At 34.8% G+C, this 23527-nt stretch overlaps 1 protein-coding gene across 4 annotated transcripts in view; it reads left to right on the top strand.

The window, feature by feature from the left end:
* VEPH1 (ventricular zone expressed PH domain containing 1) overlaps positions 1-23527 on the top strand; it is a 274555-nt gene that overhangs the window by 207226 nt on the left and 43802 nt on the right. For all 4 annotated transcript variants that reach the window (XM_063602997.1, XM_063602998.1, XM_008956082.5 and 1 more), the window contains 2 exons: positions 10007-10146; positions 13446-13580. In XM_063602997.1, coding sequence (XP_063459067.1) covers positions 10007-10146; positions 13446-13580 — 275 coding nt within the window. The remainder of the gene's footprint in view (positions 1-10006; positions 10147-13445; positions 13581-23527) is intronic.

Raw genomic sequence — 23527 nt, 5'->3', positions numbered from 1 at the left:
TGGTGTGTCTTCTTGCCTGAAGGATAATGGTTTTTTTTCACTCTACACATGGGCCGGTCCAGGGGTCTCCCTTGCCAATCTGACCTCATCTCAGTGCCCACTGGTGTGAGATGCCCCCCTTGAGTCCTGGCTTGGACAATTCTCTCTGCAGTCTACTGTGCAGAGCCACACCATACTCCTTGCCTCACTATGGTGAATTCTCTGAAATGCTGACCAGCAAGATCCTCAGCTGCTACTGGCTCCACTCTACTCCATAACAGAGGAAAGAGTGACCATGAAAGCTGAACCTCAGAGATTCCTTTCTGTCTGGCTTCAGGAGCTGTGCTTTTAATTAAGTTGGCTACCCTGTGTTGGTGCTGAGGGCCACCTGGGAGTGAATCTTCAGCGGTGACCATTGCCCATGGTGTTACCATAATGTATCTAATATACTTCTCCTTCTCCAGGCCAAAGCCCAAATGTGAGGGAAGTCAGGACCCACTTCTGATGGCTTTACACTTCTCTGTCTCTCTCCTTCTCTCCATAATTTTCCTTGCCAGAACTAAAACCTGTTCTCTTTTACTTGTTCCATTCTATATTCTCCTACCTAACAACCATAGAACTGACCAAGCTGTCACCCTCTTCATACTACAGGTCCTACAATGTATATCCTCCATGTTCAGGAATGATAGGCTAAAGGGAGGTAAGGAAATTTAGAAAATCCCTTCTTGAGACAAAAGCCTCACTTGCAAGGCTATTATCTTGCTGCATAACCCAATTTTGGCAGTTAAAAAAATTAATTCCATTTTACTTTTTTGGTACTCCTATAACTGTTGAATATCTACTCTATCACCATTCCCACCATCACTCGACAGCCAGATAGGTGGAGGCTTAACTGGATTCAGGCAAAGGCTATGTACTCAGAAGGCAAAAAAGAAAAACATATTTAAAATCATAAATATTAGCCCTGTTACATGGTAATTAGTGAGACATCATTTAAATTGTTTGCTTAAATCCCAGGATACAAAAGTAGTGCTCAAAAATCACTTGCATTCCTATACACCAACAACAGGCAAGCCAAGAGCCAAATCATGAATGGACTCCCATTCACAATTGCCACAAAAAGAATAAAATACCTAGGAATACAGCTAGCAAGGGAAGTGAAGGACCTCTTCAAGGAGAACTACAAACTGCTGCTCAAAGAAATCAGAGAGGACACAAAGAAATGGAAAAACATTCCATGGTCATGGATAGGAAAAATCAATATCATGAAAATGGCCATATTGTCCAAAATAATTTATAGATTCAATGCTATTCCCATTAAACTACCATTGACATTCTTCACAGAATTAGAAAAAACTATTTTAAAATTCACCTGGAACCAAAGAAGAGCCTGAATAGCCAAGACAATTCTAAGTAAAACGAATAAAGCTGGAGGCACCCAATTTCAAACTATACTACAAGGCTACAGTAACCCAAACAGCATGGTACTTGTACAAGAACAGACATACAGACCAACAGAACAGAATAAAGAACCCAGAAATAAGACTGCACACCTATAACCATCTGGTCTTTGACAAACCTGACAAAAATAAGCAATGGGGAAAGGATTCCCTATTCAATAAATGGTGCTGGGAGAACTGGCTGGCCATATGACGAAAATTGAAACTGGACCCCTTCCTTACACCTTATACAAAAATCAACTCAAGATGGATTAAAGACTTAAATGAAAAACCCAAAACTATCAAAACCCCAGAAGAAAATCTAGGCAGGACCATTCAGGACATAGGCACAGGCAAAGATTTCATGGCAAAGATGCAAAAAGCAATTGCAACAAAAGCAAAAATTGACAAATGAGATCTAATTAAACTAAAGAGCTTCTGCACAGTAAAAGAAACTATCATCACAGTGAACAGATGATCTACAGAATGGGAGAAAATTTTTGCAATCTATCCATCTGACAAAGACCTAATATTCAGCCTCTACAAAGAACTTAAACAAATTTACAAGAAAAAAAAACAAACAACTCCATTAAAAAGTGGGCAAAGGACATGAACAGCCACTTCTCAAAAGAAGACATACATGCAGCCAACAAACATGAAAAAAAGCTCAATGTCACTGATCATTAGAGAAGTGCACATCAAAACCGCAGTTAGATACCATCTCACACAAGTCAGAATGGCTATTATTAGAAAGTCAATAAAACAACAGATCCTGATGAGGTTGTGGAGAAAAGGGAATGCTTTTACACTGTTGGTGGGAGCGTAAATTAATTCACCCATTGTGGAAGACAGTGTGGCAATTCCTCAAAGACCTAGAGGCAGAAATACCATATGACCCAACAAACCCATTACTGGGTATATGCCCAAAGGAATATAAATAATTCTATTAAAAATATACATGCACGTGTATGTTCATTGCAGCGCTATTCACAATAGCAAAGACAGAATCAACCTAAATGCCTATCAATGACAGACTAGACAAAGAAAATTTGGTACATATACACCATGGAACACTATGTGGCCATAAAAAAAAAAAAAAACAAGATCATGTCTTTTGCAGGGACATGGATGGAGCTGGAGGCCATTACCCTCAGCAAACTAATGCAGGAACAGGAAACCAAACACCACATGTTCTCACGTATAAAAAGGAGCTGAATTATGAGAACACATAGAGGGAAGCAACACATACTGAGGCCTGTTGGAGGGTGGGGAGGAGGAGAGAGAGCATCAGGAAGAATAGTTAGTGGATGCTGGGCTTAATACTTAGGTGATGGGATGACCTCTGTAGCAAACCACCATGCCACATGTAACAAATCTGCACATCCTGCACATGTACCCCTGAACTTAAAAATATGGGCACGGTGGTTCATGCCTGTAATCCCAGAACTTTGGGAGGCTGAGGTGGGCGGATCACCTGAGGTCAGGAGTTCAAGACCAGCCTGGCCAACATGGTGAAACCCCATCTCTACTAAAACTACAAAAAAATTAGCCAGGCATGGTGGCACATGCCTGTAATCCCAGCTACTCAGGGAGTGCTGAGACAGGAGAATCCTTGAACCTGGGAGGTGGAGGTTGCAGTGAGCTCAGATTGCACCACTGTACTCCAGCCTGGGCAACAGAGTGAGATTCTGTCTCAAAAAATACAGATAAATAAATTGCCTGCTTTAACAAATAGCACTTTTTCATTGTATATTTTTAAATTATGTAAGTAATACATAAATATAAACTGATAAGGAGAGAATTAAAATAATACAGAAGTATATGAAGTAAAATGTGCATGCTCCTCACCCCACTCCCACTTCTCAATATGAAAGTAATCACTGTCGATGGTTGATCTATAACTTTACAGACCTTTTCTTATGCTTTTATATATGTTTTCACATAACCATACAAAATTTTTATTTTTTTCCTCAAAATCAGGGTCAAAGCATAGGTCTTTGTACACCTATGGCTTGTATATTTCTGAATATATAATTACCAAATTTGTGTTATTAAAGCAATCACTTGCAAAAGAATTGTTTTATTCTCTGGATAAGTCAAAACAAAAGCATCCAACATACCCATTTGACAACTGGCTGGATTTTTGCCACAATGGGGAAATGAGCATAGTACTTTTGCTCTGGGTAGGGACGTCCCACACATATGCATGTGATATAGCCAGGGGCCCACCAGCTGCTGTAAAGGGAACACATATTTCTCAACTAATACTGTTGTAAATAGAACTTAGTAAACACCAGACAAGTCCTCTTTTCCATTACCTACGTGTCCTAGATTCTCAACAAATGAGAGATTTGGCAGTTTTTCCTTCAGTGCAGGTCAGTTCAACAACTCACACTTCTGAACACCTTCTACAAAACCGAGCTCTGAAAACATCAAATGATTAAAGCAGTGTCCACTCATGAATAATTATTTGATGTAATTTCAAACAGTTATTTCAAATTCATTATTATTTTTGAGAATCTAATTTTGTTTTTACCTTAAAATATCTTTTCTTCTATTTACTCCATCAAAGTTATGAAATAATTGCTGTTCTATTCAAAACTTCTAAACTTTAACTTGGAGGTGAGGAGGAATAGAGTTTTAGTCTAAAATACTAATATATTTTACAAATCACATGGAATCAAAGTTTTACAAGTGGTCCACACTGGCTTGTGATGCCTTCTTCCATTTTCTTCAGTCAAAAGCAATGGTATTTTAAAGTAATGAGTTTGTTCTGCACTTTTTCCCCAAATTGGAACTTATGGTTGACTTCAAAAACATGCTTTATTTTACCTACTTTTGGAAAGCTCTCATCAGACAAATTACCAGTTCCATTTTCTTCTACTTTTTTTTCCTGTCCAATTTAGGACGTTCATACAATTAAATGACAGTATTATTTATTCATTGCGTCAATGTTTTGAATTTTTTGTCTTTGAAATACAATAAAGAAGAATTAAATGGAAAATGAAGGAAATTGCTTCAAGTGTTCCTGTCACGCTAGTGTCAAGTAGGCAGAGGAAAACTCCTCCTGTTGTCATCTAGCCTGTCGTGAGTGCCAAGTGCAAGCCCTCATAGCCCTGAGCAAATGTCCAGCCCTGCTCTGGACAGCCCTCACAGACACATTTCTTCACAGGCCTCTGTAGGCCATTAGTAAATTGTAGAATTTCAGAGATAAAAATTTCATTTCTAATACGAAATTTCCTCAAAAAATCTAAACATAGAATTACCATATGATCCAACAATGCCACTTCTTTGTATATACCAAAAAGAATTTAAATCAGAGCCTCAAAGAGATATTTCCATACTCATGTTCATAGTAGCATTATTCACAGTAGCCAAAAGGTATGAACAGCCCAAATGTCCATCAACAGAAAAATGAGTAAACAAACCATGGCATATACATACAATGGAAAATAATTCAGCTTTAATAAAGAAATGAAATTCTGACCCATGCTACCATGTGTATGAACATTGAAGATATTATGCTAAGTGAAATAAGCCAGAACAAAAGAACAACTATTATATGATTCTACTTGTATGAGGTACCTAGAGTAGTCAAATTCATAAAGACAGAAAATAGAGTGGCTGGTTGCCAGGGGCTCAGGGGAGAGGGAGATGGGGAGTTACGGTTTAATGGGTATAGGGTTTCAACTAGGAAGGATGGAAGAGTTCTGGAGATGGATGGTGGTGATGTTTGCACAACAATGTGAATGTATTTAATGCCAGTGAATTGTGCACCTAAAAATGGTTTAAATTTTAAACCATATTATCCATAAAGTGGTAAATTATATAAAACGTAAAACATAAATTATATGTTTTATATAATTTACCACAATAAAAAATCATTACCCTCATGGAGCTCACAATCTAGGAGAGAAAGTTAATAAGCAAATTAAAATGTAAAAATCGTTTAAGTAGATGAGCTTTTTTTGTTTGTTTGTTTGTTTCATTCTGGATCAGCTTTTGGTCTGCTCCCACTTTAAAGATAAGAAACTCAAGGACAGAGAGGAAAAGAAACACAATCTACCCATAAAACTCTGTCCGAATCCTCAGCCAATGCTCTTTCTATTGAATTATACTTCTTTTTGAGGTACTTCTATTACCTCTGTTTTATCTGAGCCATTCACTCATGTACTAGAAAGAGAATAGGCTCTGGCATCTGGGTTCAAATTTCAGCTCAGCTGCTTCCTGGAAGTTTGATCTTGAGATTTCCTTTTCAGTAAGATGGAGATAACAAAGCCTGCTTCATAAAGATGAAATGTAATTGGTTACACTTACATCTGGGTACAAAGTAAGGAGTCAGTGAAAATTAGTTCCTTTCCTAAATCTCTCAAAATGGCTTCTCTGAGTTTGTTGTTTATTTATAAGCTATGTTCAGTGTGTAAATACTTATAGTCTGGCAGTTTCAGCAAACATATTCATGTGTTTGAGCTTTTATAAATCATTGTAGAAATACAGTTTCTACAATGCTCAGTTGAACACCCTGGGAAATAAGCCAGATACATTTATCTGACCTTTATTTCACTGGGAGGGAAATTTCAAAGGATAAGTTTTGTAAAGAATTCAAAATGAGACCTAATTTATTCTTTTTTTCCAAAACATAAAGCCAATTCTTTGATATTTCTACTAGCTATTAAAAAATCAAAGCCATATTCCATTTTTAATCTTAAGACACTTATCTCTAAACCTATATATATATATATATATATATATAATGGCATAGGTTATGAGTGGCCACCTGAGAAATAGGTTATAAGTGTCTAGTCTCCCAAGAAGAACGATGTGTTTCTCAGATACTGTCTGGTGAATGCCTTGCAGGAATAAAGGCATATAAATGGCATCGTGGAGGAGGAGTGGCAGAAGAAACAAAGAATTCCAAAATGATTCTTAAAGATTTTGACTCAAAAAGAAGACCAAATATTCTTGTATTTTTGTATCATGTCTTTAAATTTATTTATCTGTGTAATATATTTGGTATTTTAACACATAACACATTATATTGTATAATTACTTATGTTCATGTTAACTTTAGTCTTTATAAAGACCAAACCAAATCCTTTGATTATTAGAAAAAGAAGCCACATTCCAATAAAAATAAAGAAACTACTCTCAGATTTGGTTGAATATGGAAAGCATTCTATATTTAAGACAGCATGACTTCTCTCTTCAACATTTAGTCTAGAAAAATGAATAATCCTTTTGGCATCAATTATACAATTATATAAGTAATATTTCAATGACTGAGATAAACTAAACATACTATCTGGAATTACCTTAAACATTTATGTTTATGTGATTGCTTTCAGGGTTCTCTACACCTAAAGTGCTTGTTTCTCTCACACTTTAAGTTCAAAATCTTGATCATTTTTCAAAGTATACCTCAAATATCTCCTTCTCCATGAAGCCTCCCCTTGTTCCCCAGTCAGAATGAGTTGCTTATTTCTCTGAACAGTCATTATTATGTGTCCCTCCATTACCTCATAAACTTAAAACAACTTATAACCATTGTTATAAGTTCAGATGTTTCTCCCATTTGGCTGCAAGCTTCTTAAGAGCAGGACCATCATCATGGCCCCTATTGCTCTCAACACATATCTGACACTCATCCATTCATTCATTCATCCAACAACAATTTATTGCATTCCTGCTGTTTGATACTATGGAATAAACAGGAGGGAAATACAGGAAAAATTAACAACTAAGTCTTAATGTCATGGGGAGAATTTTGCAAGCCAAGAAAGCTCTGAAAAAAATAAGGATAAAAATATTGGTACAGACCAGATGTACTGAGAGCATTCACAGAAGCCTTATATCACAGAACTGATGTATTTTTATAGCCAGTGTATATGCTTCTAAGTTAAGAATCTCTCTCTTATACTACTTTGACCATTTTGTGTGATCTGAGACTCCTGTGGGTTGTGTATAAAAAGCTGGTAGGCTCAGAGTGAGTGAAATAAATCTAATCAATGTTTATTTTCAAAAGAAAACATGAATTGGCAGTAAAAATTTAGAGGGAGGAAAAAGACAGAAACGATTTTTTCATGATAAAGGCCTAAAGTCCAACTTACAACTCTCAAGCTAACTACATGAATTCTTGGAAAAGAACTTGTTTCCTTTTGAAACTTTCCATTAAAACAAAACATATTGCTATCTCAATATATATGTTACACTTAGATTTATTTCAAATACCATTTTTTGTATGTGCTCTTGAGATAATAGGTTTCCTATTTCTTTACCATAAATTAAATTCAATTTTTCCGAGCATATGTGCCAACTTAAAAAAAGTATATCATTGTCAAACAATTTCTGGTAGGGCAATTTTAAGTTGATATTATGCTCCATTCTATTCTCCCAGGTCTTTCTCAGTGCCAGACCTCCTGGTCTTGTCCACTGAGGCTTCAAGCACTCTTTACATCTCATGATTCATTCGCCCACAGAATACAGACATGATTTCTGATTTTATACAAGAATACTGTATGTTCAACTTAAATCTTTTTAATTTCCTGAAACAATTACCTTCACAAAAACTAGTCCTCTTCTGTACCAATGTTTCAGAATCACAGAAAGCTATTAATTATTAACATTTCTGTATATATCTCTAACTTGCCCTGTCACATTATTGTTTGGTTTCCAAGACCTTCTCCTCTAATCTCTCATTGGCCGCTCTAAGATTTTTCAAACTTTTCCTGAAAGCCTGTCACTTCCTTCATACCTGACCTCTGATACAGCACAGATAAGTCTTCCTCCCCCATTCTCTAGAGAATTCAACAACACTCTGTCTTAGGTGGGGACTGACTCTGTTGCCCGTACTAGGATCCTTATCAGCTTTTATTATTTTGTTTGTTTGCTTTTAGAGACGTGGTCTCACTATATTGCCCAAGATGGCCTTGAACTCCTGGGCTCAGGGATTCTCCCACTTCTGCCTCCCAAGTAGCTAGTATTAACAGGTGTGTGCCACTGTGCCTGGCTTTTCTCATCGACTTTCAACAAACTCTAGTCCATTTCCATTTTAAGAGTAGGGCATATTGGATCACTGAATCTATTAATTTTCTTTCTTTCTTTCTTTCCTTTTCTTTCATTCATTCTTTCTTTCTCTGTCTTTCTTTCTTTCTTTTTTGTTTTGTTTTGTTTTGTTTTTTTGGGACGGAGTATTTCTCTGTTGCCCAGGCTAGAGTGCAGTGGCATGATCTCACCTCACTGCAGACTCCACCTCCTGGGCTCAAGCCCACCTCCTGCTCCGCCCCCCAAGTAGCTGGGTCTACAGGCAGATGCCACCATGCCCAGCTAATTTTTGTATTTTTTGTAGAGAAGGGGTTTCACTATGTTGTCCGGGCTGGTTTCAAACCCCTGAGATGAGGCAATCTGCCCACCTTGGCTTCTCAAAGAGCTGGGATTACAGGCATAAGCCACCATGCCTGGCCTCTATTAATTTTCAAAACATTTCACTTAAAATGTCAGATTAATTCTGAAACAAAAAATACCCCATTAACTATCAGTATGACTCTACAGATTAAAAAAATCCCCAGTATAGTAGCGCCTAAAACATTCCAACATGGTATCAGCCCTGCTGAGTTCCAATCCTGGCTCTGCCACAGATTGAGCAGGCTTGAGCCATTTTTTCTGGATCTCTGAGCATAATTCATCATTCATCTCTCCAGACATTAGTCATCTATTAATATTTATCTCATGTGCCAAGGTTATAAGAGGGAACAACACAGTCACAGTGGTTCACTAGACTGGCTTTCTAATGTGCTGTTACCTCATCTTTATAACAGAAATAATACCCATCTTGTAGGGTAAAATTAAATGAAGTCAAACACATAACACATGTGGAAGTCAATTAATGATAATGTTTATTATCCAGTACTTAACACAGTGCCTAGCACATAGAATCTCAACCCATATTTGCTTCATTCATTCATTTATTCATTATTCCTTTCTCTACACATGGTGCCTCACCACCTCTACACCACTCACCCACTACTTCCTTGTCCCTAAAGGATAATCTCATTAAGACTCCCAGCTGAAATCCTTCAAGGCGAGATGACCTTTTCAAACCCAACCAGTACAGTTCACAGGAAGCTACACCTCAGCCAGAGTTATTTTGGAAGCTATCTCTGAGGCCCCTGCACAACCAAGAGAACAGCATCCATGGTTCATGGCAAGTCATTTACTACCCAGAAAATGCCTGGGTTTTCTTAATCCATTTGTTTATTTTTCCCAGGTTATCACTTCAAGGTATCCCATCAGATGAAAATGATACAGTATCTCCCATTTTATTGGTGAGAGGGTTTTCCCCCCATGGGAGTTGCTGAAAGAGTCTTCAAACATTGTTAATTAAAACAATAATAATAATAATTTAAAATCTTTATTTAAATCTACTTTCCATGAAATGGATCCCCTCTCAAATATATAGTTGTTTGTAGTTATTAGCTCACAGTTTGAAAACTGAAGGATATTTTATAAAGGCATTTGTGTGTTGAAGTATCAATATAAAGTGTAACTCTGGAAAGACCATAACGTTTAACGCTATATGTATTTGTTTCTAGACACTGTGAGAAGTTGTGTAGCAAAGTTGTTCTTCACCTGCTCCCTGAAGGGTCATTACTGCCTATACAGTAAGTCCAGTTTTATTCTCATCAGCCAAGAACCTCAGCCATGGATCCAGATCATGTTTCTATTTCAGCAGGTTTGTATAATTTGTGTTCATCAGGCTCTTTAATGAGCTTCTGGGATATGGGCTTATAATCATTTTTATTGAATTATTCTTTGGCCAGAGTTGATATGTAGATAACAGCAATACATACATATTTCATTAATAATTTTAACCTTGGTTTTTTATATTTTAGGATAGTTTCCTTATAAAAGAAGGAATTATTAATCAGTTAGCCAAACATATTAATGTCTTAAATATCCTTAGCTTTAAAAAAGAAGAATGAAAGGGAAAATATCTTTGGTTAAACAACAGCAAAAACAGCGTATTTGGGAGAATAGCTTCCCTTATGTAGTTCTAGCCTTGATTTGTCTAGAGTCTTCCAATCTCCAGTTAATGTTAGTGTCAGTATATCCTTTTTGACATTGTTAAGATACTGGAATGTCTCTTTTTTCTATAGAATATATGTACATAGGTGAAATTATGTAAAGAGCAACTTACAACTTGAGAATGAAGAATTTGATGCATAGATGTTAGCATCAAAAGAGATTCTTATTTGAAAATAGTTATCTCGGATGCACTAAACTTTCACATAAAATTTGAATGTAGATTATAAAATGTTAATAATAGAAGGAATCTTAGGAATCATTTTTACAGATAAGAAAATGAAAGGGCAGAACTCAGATCGTCTGACCCCTGACCCAGTGATCTTTTTATTGTCACACATATGTTGAAAAATAATGTATTTTTATTTTTAAAATGCATTATTTTAAGCAGCTAGAAGCAGGGAGGGTAAAGGCAGAAAAAACAAAATGCAAATGTTATAACATGGCTGAAAAGCCAAATGATATGACACTTTATTTACTTCTGTTAATAAAATATTTCCATAATATCTCCTATAAAAATCACCAAGAAGACAGTTGTATTTCATTATAAGATAAAGTCAAGCTTATTGGGAAATAATGAATTTTAATGCTGAATACATTATAATAATAAAGTAGAACTATAGCAATTAAGAAAAGAGACAGATTGGACATGCCTTAGGAATACTGTTTTTTTCTAAAGCGAGTCTTCTTAGGAACGTTTAATAACATCTCATAGAGAACAACTCACATTTTGGTGTGAACCAAATTGTATGTGAATATAAAGAACAGCATTGACTGTCTTTCCTTTTCTTGAAATAACGACCTTATTTTTCTTCTATTTTGCTTATATTTTTCACTTAGTTTTCATCAGTGGTTTTATATTTGGTTTCATCTTTGGCTTTGTTCTAAACAGTTGTCAGTTTTCTGAAAACAAACCAAGAAATCTTGATGGGTTTTTTTGCCCCTCAGTATTATTTTATTGATTTTGTCTGATTCTTTGTCTTTCTCTTTAAGCAAAATCACCAAAAAGTATCTGTGTATGCTATGTTTCTTCTGTGTTCATTTTACTGTAATGGTTTCTTTCTTTTTCCACACTTATGATATTGTGTCATTTTCTGCCTGAATTCTGGCTTTGGGGTAAATAAAAATCAAACTTTGACTTGATATTAATAATTACAACCTGGCACTACTCTTGTGCATTGGGCCAAATTCTTTCCGTTTTCTGTCAACTACACATATTTATAAAGTTCCCAAATTCACAGATTCCAGTCTAAATGCTCCTGTTTAGATTGATGATTCATTAAATCAGGTTCTGTTGTTTAAATGAAAAATTGGGTGCTTCATCAGTTTTTGATAATAATAATTTATCAGATGTATTCACATTATGGGTTATGTAATTTATCTATTGCTGGCTCTTAAACTTTTTAAATCTGTGGATCACTAACTTGAGCATTAAGATCCTCCATCTTTTCCCATTCAGTACTAGAAATAGTTCATTTTGATGATAATAATAAAATTTTTCTGGAATAGTATTTATTAATCTTCATTCACTAAATAGAAGCTTTGTACATACAAACCACTTAGTCTCATATACCAGTGCTTAGACAGTCATTGACATAAAAAGAACATATGATTTCATAAGCCAATCTCATTATTTTATTATACATTATACATAAAGGATCCTTTATATCACATTGTATGTAGGCAAATGGTATTTTATACCTTTATAGATGTTCTATACATTTTTTTAAAATTGTTCCTTTGAATTGAAAAGCTTCTTACATTTATAGGTACAACACTATCACATGTAAATGATTATTAGACACATTGATTAGTAAATATACAAACACAACTTAAAATCTTCCTTTGAAAAGTTTATTTTCATTGGCTTGAATGAAATATATGTAAATGTGATTTTCTTCATGTTCACATTCTTACTGCTCAACATTTAGAGAAATTATCTTAAAGTTTTAAGAATATTCATCTATTATACATTTTAGAATTAAAACTGTTTTTGTGTCCCCCACACACCCACTCATACTGTTCATATTTGATTAATTTCATAATGAACTTATTTAATTTCTATTCTTAATGATCTACTCTGTATAAATAGACTTGATTTTTGTACTCTATTTGAATTTTATTCTTTAATTCCCAGATCTTTGAGAAAATAAATATGAATATTTATATTAACCATGTTCCAGTTAAAGAACATCCTTGGGAAATCACTGAGATAAACACTATATTACAAAGGTTAGGCATATTTATGGAGATCATTATCAACTGCCTTGAAAATACTATGAAACAATTTTAAATTTCTGTTAAAAAATGAAAATCCTGAAATATATGTTTGATCTTTTTCGTTTAATTTTTTTTTTTTTTTTTTTTTTTTTTTGACGGATCCTCCCTCTGTCACCCAGGCTGGAGTGCAGTGGCATGATCTCGGCTCACTGCAACTTCTGCCTCCCGGCTTCAAGCAATTCTCCTGCCTCAGCCTCCCGAGTAGCTGGGACTACAGGCTCCCGCCACCATGCCCGGCTAATTTTTTTTTATTTTTAGTAGAGACGGGGTTTCACTATGTTAGCCAGGATGGCCTCGATCTCCTGACCTCGTGATCCACCCACCTCAGCCTCCCAAAGTGCTGGGATTACAGACGTGAGCCACCATGCCCGGCCTTGTTTAATTTTTTTAAGAGAGGTGGAGGTCTTGTTATATTGGCCAGGCTGGTCTCAAATTCCTGGTCTCAAGCGATCCTCCCGCCTCAGTATCCCAAAGTGCTGGGAATACAGGCTCATTCATCATGCCCAACCCCATATGTTCGATCTTTAAGACAGATCATTTTCTTGTTTCATTTAAAATTAAATCATGTTAAAGTTCAAACCAAGCCTAAACAGTGCCTTGAAATCAATCAAACAATACTATTGGGACAAGACATAGTATATTCTGTTTCTGTCTTTAATGCCCTTTCAGAGCCTGTTTCCTGAACCCCTGTCCATTCAGAGTCATTCTGTGCAATTCCTCAGAGCTCTGTGGGAGAAGACCCAGGCAGGGGGTGCTCACAGCTTTGAAACTGCCATGATGGAGTCCACGTTTCCACAGCAGAAGGTAAATATTCCTTTCCTTGGCCATGTTACAGGCCAAGATTTAAGATTGTCTTGAAACAGTTTCCCTTTTTTTTTAGCAATTAAATTTCATCCTTCTTTCATTTACCTTTCTTTTATTATTATCATAAAACACTTGTAAGAAATTATTTTCACGTGGTATAGTAGATTCAGAATAGAGTGGTACCAGTAAACAAGGACATTGCCCTTTGAGGTCTGTATACTGACACAATACAGTTTCCTAGAACCACACAATAACTGCATGCATAGTATGAAATAGAAAAGATTTTACAGCTGGGTGTGGTGACTTTTATCTGTAATCCCAGCTACTCAGGAGGTTGAGGCAGGAGGATAATATGAGGCCAGTAGTTCCAGATTAGCCTGAACATCATGGCAAGACTCCATCTTAAAAAAAAAAAAATGTTTTTTTTAATTAGCCAGGCATAGTAGCACATGCCTGTAGTTCCACTACTCCTTGATCTTGGTCTTCCTAGCTCCAGAACTATAAAAAATAAGTTTCCATTATTTATAAATTACCCAGTCTTAGGTATTTGTTATAGAAGCACAGTGACTAAGAAAGAAGGCTTGAACTAAAGTTAGAAGTTATAGGAAGATTGGAGAGCTATTAAGAAAGTCAAATCAACAGGACTGACAGCCTGATAAGAAAAACAGAAGAATCCAGGATGACTCCAGGTGCATTGTTTGGCTAACTGGATGATAATATCACTCTGAAAATGAGAAATCACAAAATAATCTGATGGAGCAGAAGAAGATAAAGCATTCTGGTTTACATATTTCAAATCCAAGCTGTTTATATGGCTAACTAGGTGGTGGTGGTGGTTAAATACCAATGTGGGCTTCAGGAAGAAAGCCATGACTGGAGATATGGATTTGGGAGTCACAAGCTAGCACTTACTGTCATGGCAGAAGACTGGATTGCTCAAGGGAAATATGTACATTGAGAGAAAAGAATGGTTATTAATCTCTTCTAGTAAATATTATCAGCTTCTCTCTTTTAGCCCTTCCCAAACTCAAATATTCTGATTATTCTTATTTTGCCTTTTAGATAGCCCAGGAATAAGTATTGGATGCTTACTGAGCAAACCAGATGTTCTGAGAATAAATGATCATGGTGTCTGTCCTTGTTTTACTGTTGAAAAGGGAGACAAGTATGCCAATATTAAACAAATTCATAATACAAATGAGTAGCAAATTAAGTACTCCAGAACTGGTCGCTTGTGAAACTAACATAATATTTTTAAATGATGAAGAATTCTAATAATATGAAAAATGAGCATGATTTATCAGAAGTTTATTTGTAATGCTCTGTAAGACACTAAAGACATATGAAACTATTGCATCACTACTTTTTGGCTTGGGTTTAGGAATTCAACATGCAGTATTAAAAATAAAGGAAATGCCACAATTGCCTCAGTGTAGAGTAAAATGGAATTCTTTGTACATTTCATTCAAATTTTCAACTGTTGCATCATATTTGAAGACAATGCCTCAAGTTCTCATAAATTTTTCATTGCTAACTGTATTTTAACTAGAGGCAACCAGTAAATTAAAACCTGGCAGGCTGCTTCAAATCCTAAGAGATTAAAAAAAAATACTTGGCAAACTAGTTTTGTGCATACTCACAAGTATACTTATTCACATTTCTTGTGTTTCATGCTAATAAACATTTCTCTCAGGGAAAATTAACTGTAAACAAAATATAAAATTTTTTAAAGTTTTATAATTTGGTTTGTTCATGAGTAATAGAAAAAACTTTGATATCTGCAATGTACATTATGTGGCAAATTTACCTGCCCAAGTATTTCTCAAGTAGATTTTTTCCAATTTTTTTGAAATGTTCTCTGTACTAAATTCAAAATAGCTGTAAGAATGGTGCAAAGTCTGCTTTATTTTCACAATAGGTGCCATATAGACATACATTAGTGATTTGAAAGAGATGGCCATGTGTGTATCGGCTGCAGTGACGGAGTTTCACTGCAGCGAAATGCACACAAGAAAGAAGGAAGAAACTCCTAATGCCTGAGTATCTAGAATATAACATTCTGGACAATATGAAGAGAAGTTTGTTATTGTGGTTGCTTTTTAATAGAATCTTGGAATTTTAGAACTAAAAATTATCAGTGAGATATCTATTAAATTGCAAACTGCTTGAGGGCAGGGATTTTGCCGTATTTACCATTGTATTGCCAGAGCTACAAGGTGCTTGGCACACACTAGGCTCTCTAAATAATACATATCAATTGAAGAAGTTTAAAAATTCTGTCATTTTCTGGATGTTAAAATCGGAAGCAAAGGAACTTGTTGAAGGTCAGTGGCGGAGCTAGAACTGATACACATACCCTTGCGATATCAGGGTTGTCACAAATGAATCTGGTACTTCCCTCCTCTGGGCCCAGGAGAGGATCACATTTCCCTGTCTACTGAAGCAAGGCTGGCCATGTGACTTGCTTCAGCCAATGAAATATGGGAGGGGATATGTGTCACTCCAAGAGGAATCTTTTAAAAGCCAGTGTACTATTCTCTGCAATTTCTCTTTTCCTCTACCATGATGATGATGATTGTAGGAGCAAAAGTTGAAATTGAGTTGCCAGAAGATGAAAACAGCCTGGAATTCTGAGCCACCACATGGAGGGCTTCTGCTCTAGAGAGCCACCCAGTCCCACCACACATTTTGTATGAGAAAGAAACATCTGTTGTTTTGTTAGAAACTGAAATTTTGGTGTTAGTTATAGCAGCGTAACCTGCCTTTCTTGATTCATACACCTATCAGAGTAGTTAAGCATGTTGGCTCTGAATCACCTGGCTTTAAGATCTGCTGTGCTCCTTACCAGCTGTGTGTCCTTTGTCCCTGTGCCCCAGTTTCTTTACTTGTACAGTGGAGATAATATTAGTACCTACCTCATAGCACTGTTTTGAGACTTGAATGAGTTAATACAGAGCTCTCAGAACAGTGGCCACACATTGTGATCTCTAAATAAATGTTAGCTAATATTCTAATCCCTAGCCAGCACCCCACCTCAAATAACACAAATTCAAACCCGTCTTACATACATTAAGGGAGGTTGAGAGTGGAGGTAGGAAGATGAACCTGATTGATAATCTCTCAAGTTATTGTACTCTTCTACTTTGATCAGACCAACATTACCAGAAACGTTTTCCAAATTTCAATCATGAATTTTCATTATAAAATTCAATCAAATTCAGCCAAGTGCAGTAAATTCAGCCAGGTACAGTCATGCCTGTAATCCTAGCACTTTGGGAGGCTGAGGCAGGCGGATCACCTGAGGTCAGGAGTTCAAGACCAGTCTAGTCAACATGGGGAAACCCCGTCTCTACTAAAAATACAAATATTAGCCAGGCATGGTGGTGCCTTCCTGTAATCCCAACTACTCGGGAGGCTGAGGCAGAAGAATTGCTGGAACCCAGGAGGTGGAGATTGCAGTGAGCCAAGATCCCGCCACTGCACTCCAGCCTGGGAAACAGAGTGAGACTCTGTCTCAAAAATAAATAAATAAAATAAAATAATAAATAAATAAATTCAATCAATTATCTTTTGCAAACTATATATCAATCTCACACAGGCATCAAAATGTGGAAATGCTTATGTAATATAACGCTAAAATATTTTTAATATATAAAAATAAAAGTTTAATATTAGTGAACTTAGTAAAATGCATGAATTCAATAGTTCAAATTTTTAAAAATTATCACTTAAATGACATTTGATAAAATCCAACAATCACTTTACTAACACACATTTTGTATAAAAATTTTATTAATGTCTGTGTCACTAATTAGACTGGGTTTCCATGAGAACATATGCTTGTCATTGTACACCCAGCACCTAGAGCATCGCTTGGCTTACTGTTGACACTCAGTGATATGTGTTGACTGAACAAAGTGAGTGAGCACTATTACTAACTAGAAATGGAAAGATGTGTTCTTAGCATGATAAATATTTGTCTGATAACAAAAGAAAAACTATGCCTAGTGGTGAACAACTGAAGATTTTTTATTAAATACTGAAATAAAACCAGAATATCCACTATAATCTTTATAATTTAGTATTGCTTGAAAGCATGAGCCAACATGAGAATATAAGCTCCATGAGAGCAGGGATCTTGTCTCCTTGTTTGTTACAGAATCCAGGATATCTAAAGAGCATGCCTGGCTCATACTAGGCATTAATAATAATAATAATAACAACAAATAGAACACAAGACAGAAATAAGGAGTATACTATTTGAAATAAGAAGATAAATTCAACATTACTTTTAGTTAATATGAAAATACAAGGAACACTATTAGAATTAATAATAATAATTAACTTTACTGGTCATTTAGAATGTGCCACTAATTGTCCTGTTCATTTAACATCAATTAGTTCACTTAATCCCAATGACAACACTATGAGATAGACAGCATTATTATTATCATCTTACAAATGAGTAAACTAAGTAGAAGAAAGATTAATTTTCTCAAAGTCACAGAGCAATGGAGAGAAATACACTTGAATGAACAGTGATATTACCACGTTCCTGATTGGAAATAGCAAATATGACAAAAATGTTAATACTTCCTAAGTTAATTAGCACTTTAACTGAGTTCCAATTTAAATTCTAAGAGAATTATTTTTTATCTCTTATGAAGTGATGGTAAAATACAGCCAGAAGGATAAATAGGTGAGACTAGTTTGAAAATTTTTGAGAGGGGCAAAAAAAAGGACATTCCAAAACATTTAAGCACACTATAAAACCTACAATTATTAAATTACTCCACTTTTATGGAAAGAATTAATGCAGATAAATGGAACAGACTAGTCCAGAAACCAACACAAATATATGCATATAATCAGTTAATGTATATATAAATTGTTTAGCTACGTATGAAACGAATCCTTTTTAAAAAGCCTACATAAAAGAGAATGATATCAAAACCCTAGAGCTAATTTTATACATACAGAAAAAATGTAAAGGTGTTTGCTATAATTAGAAATTAAACAAGGATACCTGTCATCACCTTCAAAATTTAGCATTTTACAGTGATCCTACCCAATGCAGGGAGACAAAAGCAGTTAAGTATAAGGATTAAAAGAGAATAAACCAGAAAGAGAAAGAGATAGAGATGAGAGGGAGGATGAGGGAAAGAGAAATTATTTATAGACAATAAGATTATTTGTGTGGAAAGTTCAAAAGAATCTAACCTTTAGAACTTATACAAAAGATCCATAAAGTTATTTGATATAAGATCAACATATAAAATCAATAACAAATCTATACGTGAGTAATAACTAAATAGAAAATGTAGAAAAGCATGCCATCTATAATAGCAGTAAAGACTATAAAGGACCTAGGAATAAATATAAGAAAAGCTGTGAAACTCTTTAATGATAAAAAATTTTTTAATATTAATGAAAAAAATTTTAAAGACCTGAATTAATGAAAAAATATGATCTTTTCATGGTCAAGAACAACCATTATCATATAAATGAAAATTTTCTCCCAAATTAAAATGTAATTACAATTTCATAACCAATCCTAATGACAACAGACTTTTCTCATGGAGTTTGACAAACTGGTCCTAAATTTAAAATAAACAAAATCCTAAGAAAGACTGTGGGGGAGGAAATTTTTATGGTACAGAAAAAGAAAACTCATGTGATTATTTCCGCAGGGATAAATTAATGGTAAATAATAAAGAGCCCAGAAACAGTCCCAATCATATATGAAAGCTTGGTAGGTGATAGAAGGGGGATTACAAATCAGTGAAGAGAAAGTAAAATATGTTTTAAATAATGTAAGGACATGTAACTTTTCCAAGCTGAAAAGATAAAAGTAGATCCTTCACAGACACCATATAGATCAATTAACTCCACATAAATTAAAGGCTTAAATGTAATCAATGAAATCTTATAACAATTAGAAGAAAATATCGAAAGTTATCTTTATAGCTCCAGGATAAGAAAAATGTGACAATACAAGTCTTGGCAAAGATGTGAAAAAGTGGGAATGTTCACACACTCTTGATGGAAGGAAAATAGGTATACCTGTTTAGAAAAAAGAACACTTAAGAACATATATATATATATAGTCACTAATTAGACTCAAAAATGACAGCTAGATTACTGTTAAGATGGGTGAGTAACTTTATTTCTGAAGTCTTAATTCCATGTAAAGCTGATCATAAAAATGCTTAAATACAAGAAGGTTTTTGTATTACAGTATATAAAATGTGCTAATACTACTCAGCTATTAAAAAGAACAAAATAATGTCTTTTGCAGCAACTTGGCTGGAGCAGGAGGCCATTATTCTAAGTGAAGTAAGTCAGAAATAAAAAACCAAATACTGTATTTTCTCACTTGTAAGTGGGAGCTAAGCTATGAGTATGTAAAGGCGTACAGAGTGGTATAATGGATATTGGAGACTTGGAAGCTAAAAAACTACATATTGGGTACAGTGTACATTATTTAGATGAAGCGTGCACTAAAATCTCAGACTTCATTCATCCATGTAACCAAAACCCACAAATTTTCATTTTCAGACTTCTTAAAGAGCAATCTGCTCTTTATAATATAATCAATGGTTATATTATAATTTCATGTGCCCTATTTTTCTGCAGTTCTATTTCTAGATGAACTCTTACATATGTGCATCAGAAAACATGTACAGAAATACTAACTGAAGCATTTTTTGCAGCAAAAAATCAGGAGCAACCCAAATGTCCCTTGATAGAGGAATGTGGAAAAAAAACGTTGTGGTATAGTCATGTTATACAGGCAGGTAAAGTGAATTAATTAGACCTATATGTAATAGCATGGGATAAATCTTGAAAATATGATATTGAGTTTTAATAAGCAAGTTGCAAAACTATGATATGAATACTATGATAGCATAAATGTTATTGTATAAATTTTTTAAACACACCAAGCAGTGTTATGCATTATTTATACATACATACACTTATGATAAAAATACACTATATTTAGAATTATACAAAATTTATGATGAGGTTGCCTTTGGGTAAGGAGAAAGTGAGGAAAGGAAGGAGGAAAATGTTACCGGGGAAGGGAATTAAGGAGATCTCAATTTCATCTGTAATTTTATTGTTAAATAACCAGAAGCAAAATATTAGCATTTGTTAAGTCTGGCTGGCAGGTACATGGGTATTTGTTAAAGTGTCTTTTGTAGATGCTTTTCTGTCTTTGTTTTTTAAATTTAATTTAACCTGTAACTAATGTCAAAGAGTAAAGAATTGGTAGGTTTGACTACATAAAATATAAAGTCTGTAAAGAGCAAAACCTTTTATGCACAATAATTTTAAATGAAAATATTTGTAACAAGCATGAAAAACAAAGTTTAATATCCTTAAGCTACTACTATAAGTTCATGAAAATCAATAATCAATGAACGAAGAACATGAGCAAATACTTAGGAGACTGAGTCCGTAAAAGATATTCAGCCTTATTAGTAGGCAAAGTAGTCAAAGTTAAAATAAGTTACCCTTTTTAACACATTTTTTAAAATACAATAATCAGTGCTGGCTTGAGCAAGAGAGTTAAGGCACTCACACGTTTCTAAGTTGAAGTGTAAATTATTTCAACATTTCTAAAAAGCAATTTAGCAATGCAGTTCAAGAGTCTTAAAAATATTCATATCCTTTCACACAGTGATTCCACTTCTAGGAATCTGTTCTAAAGAAGTAATCTGAAACATGTACAAAACTTAAGATAAACAAACACATAAAGTATTGCAGAGGGATTTATAAATAGCCTAAATGTCTAAAGATAGGAGAATGAAATTATTATACAACCATATAAAAGAATATTTTTTGTAGGTCTAGTCCTGAATCCAGGTAAAAGAATATTTTTAAGACAGATAGATAGATGAAATAGAGAGATAGGAAGATAGATAGATAGATAGATAGATAGATAGATAGATAGATAGATATAACAATACACAGAGAGAGACAACTATTTCCTGGCTCTCTCTGCTGAGAGAACAAAAAATATTAACCAATCCTGAAAAGTCATGTTTATGAGACATGTTTAATGATATGAAACACACTTACAGTAAATACCATATTTCAGGGTACAAAATTACTTTTATAAAGAATATTATTTGGAGGATTGCCCATTAAATCAACCAAAAGGAAATATAATAAAATGTTAATGATATAGCTCTAGTTGATGGGATTAGCATTTTCTTTTCTCTATATATTTCTTTTATAATCAAGGAAAAAATATTACTTTAAGTTATATTGCCTTATGTAAATGAGCAGTTTACTTGAAGAAAAATAGATTCTAAGATAATTAATTTCCATTATAAAATAAGGATTTTAGAAAGATGGTGGAGAAGCAGTTGATTTATTGAAGAAATGAGAAAGACCCCCATGGAGCAAGTAGAGATTACTATTAATAATTTCGTTTCAGTGCATATGCTACCCAACACTTCAGAGGGAATGGCACTCTGATTATCAGAGGACCAGAGAGTTGACAAAGTTGATTGAAGGATTACTAAAGGGCCAGAATTTCAGAAAGAAAAGGCCTTTATTAACACATGTGTTCCAGTTACCAAAGCATAGGGAAATGTTGTATGCTGCAGAAATGGGATCTCAAAACTATGTCCCTTACAGAAAAAATAAAATAAAATAAACTACATTTTCTGCTGAAGTAAAATGTGCCCCATCTGGCTAACATTTGTTGATTTGTTTTCAGTCCACATTGCTACAAACACACTTGATAGTTCCCAGGATAATTGACAGGAGTGTCAAGGCATAAATAAAACTGAAACACTCATTCTGGGTGGAACCCAAGGAGACTTTCTGATGCTCCCACAAGCTTAGATCTAGTGTTTTGGGTTAAAGTGTTAATGTGCTTGAGTATATAAATGCATAAGTAAGTAAATAAAAGGTAGGCCTATTATATATAAGATGTAACAGTATATATATATATATATGATGTAACTATATATATATATATATAAAATATAAGATGAGAAATTTAAGTCTACATGTGTGATAGAAATGACAAGTGCTGTGGAAGGTCAGTCTCCAGGAGAGCCGTATGAATATATGTTCAAGAGAACCTTCCTTTCAGGGCAAGCTAGAGGGGAAAGGGGTTTGGAATTTCAGAACCCCAGTGGGGGCGGAGGATTCTAGGCTTTCAGGCTATGAGCTCAGAACCAGGAAAATCTGACAGGCAGTTTCTAAGTGGCAATGGTGAGGTAAAAAGATAAACAGAAAATGTGAATGAGAGTCTACCCTAAGAAGCCAGACCAAGGGGCTAATCCAGTGCTTGAGGGGAAAACTAAATGAAGACTGCAAATCATGGAAGGACCTGGAGGGCAGATTGAAGGTGGAATGTGGATGCAGAGGCAAATGTCTGGGACACTCTTTGCTCAGGCAGGGAGCTGGTTGGAAAGTGGTAGAAATTGAAATACAGAGTTCGGAGGCTTTTTTATCTTTAAAGAGAAAAATGGTTCCATATAGAAAGAATGGCATGAGAAATAACACGGAGGAGACAAAATAATCACAGCAAAATCATGGTAAATATGACTCTAAGTTCATGTATTCAGTCAAAAATATTTTTTGCAAATGCCTGCTCTATACCAACCACTGTGCAGAGACTAAACAAACAATCATGATCCCTACCCTGATGGAAACAAGCAATACACTAAGAAACAAATACACAATTCCACACTGATAGATACTGTAAAAGATAATGCTTAAAGAAAATGAGCATTTGTTGGATGGTCAAGGAAGCCTTCTCTGAGCAGATGTCAGACAAGTTTTCCTGGCAATGAGAACAATTTGCACAAAGGCCTTGAAACAAAAAAACAAAAACAAAAAAGGAAGAATAAGAGAAAGGAAAAGCTTTGGTGTATTAGAGCATTCTCTTCAAATGTAAGTCACACATCTCATCAAAAATTTTT

Source organism: Pan paniscus, chromosome 2 (assembly GCF_029289425.2).
Source record: "Pan paniscus chromosome 2, NHGRI_mPanPan1-v2.0_pri, whole genome shotgun sequence".
Taxonomy (NCBI): domain Eukaryota; kingdom Metazoa; phylum Chordata; class Mammalia; order Primates; family Hominidae; genus Pan; species Pan paniscus.
Note: the sequence above shows the minus strand (reverse complement) of the source record. Positions and strands in the feature narration are given on the sequence as shown.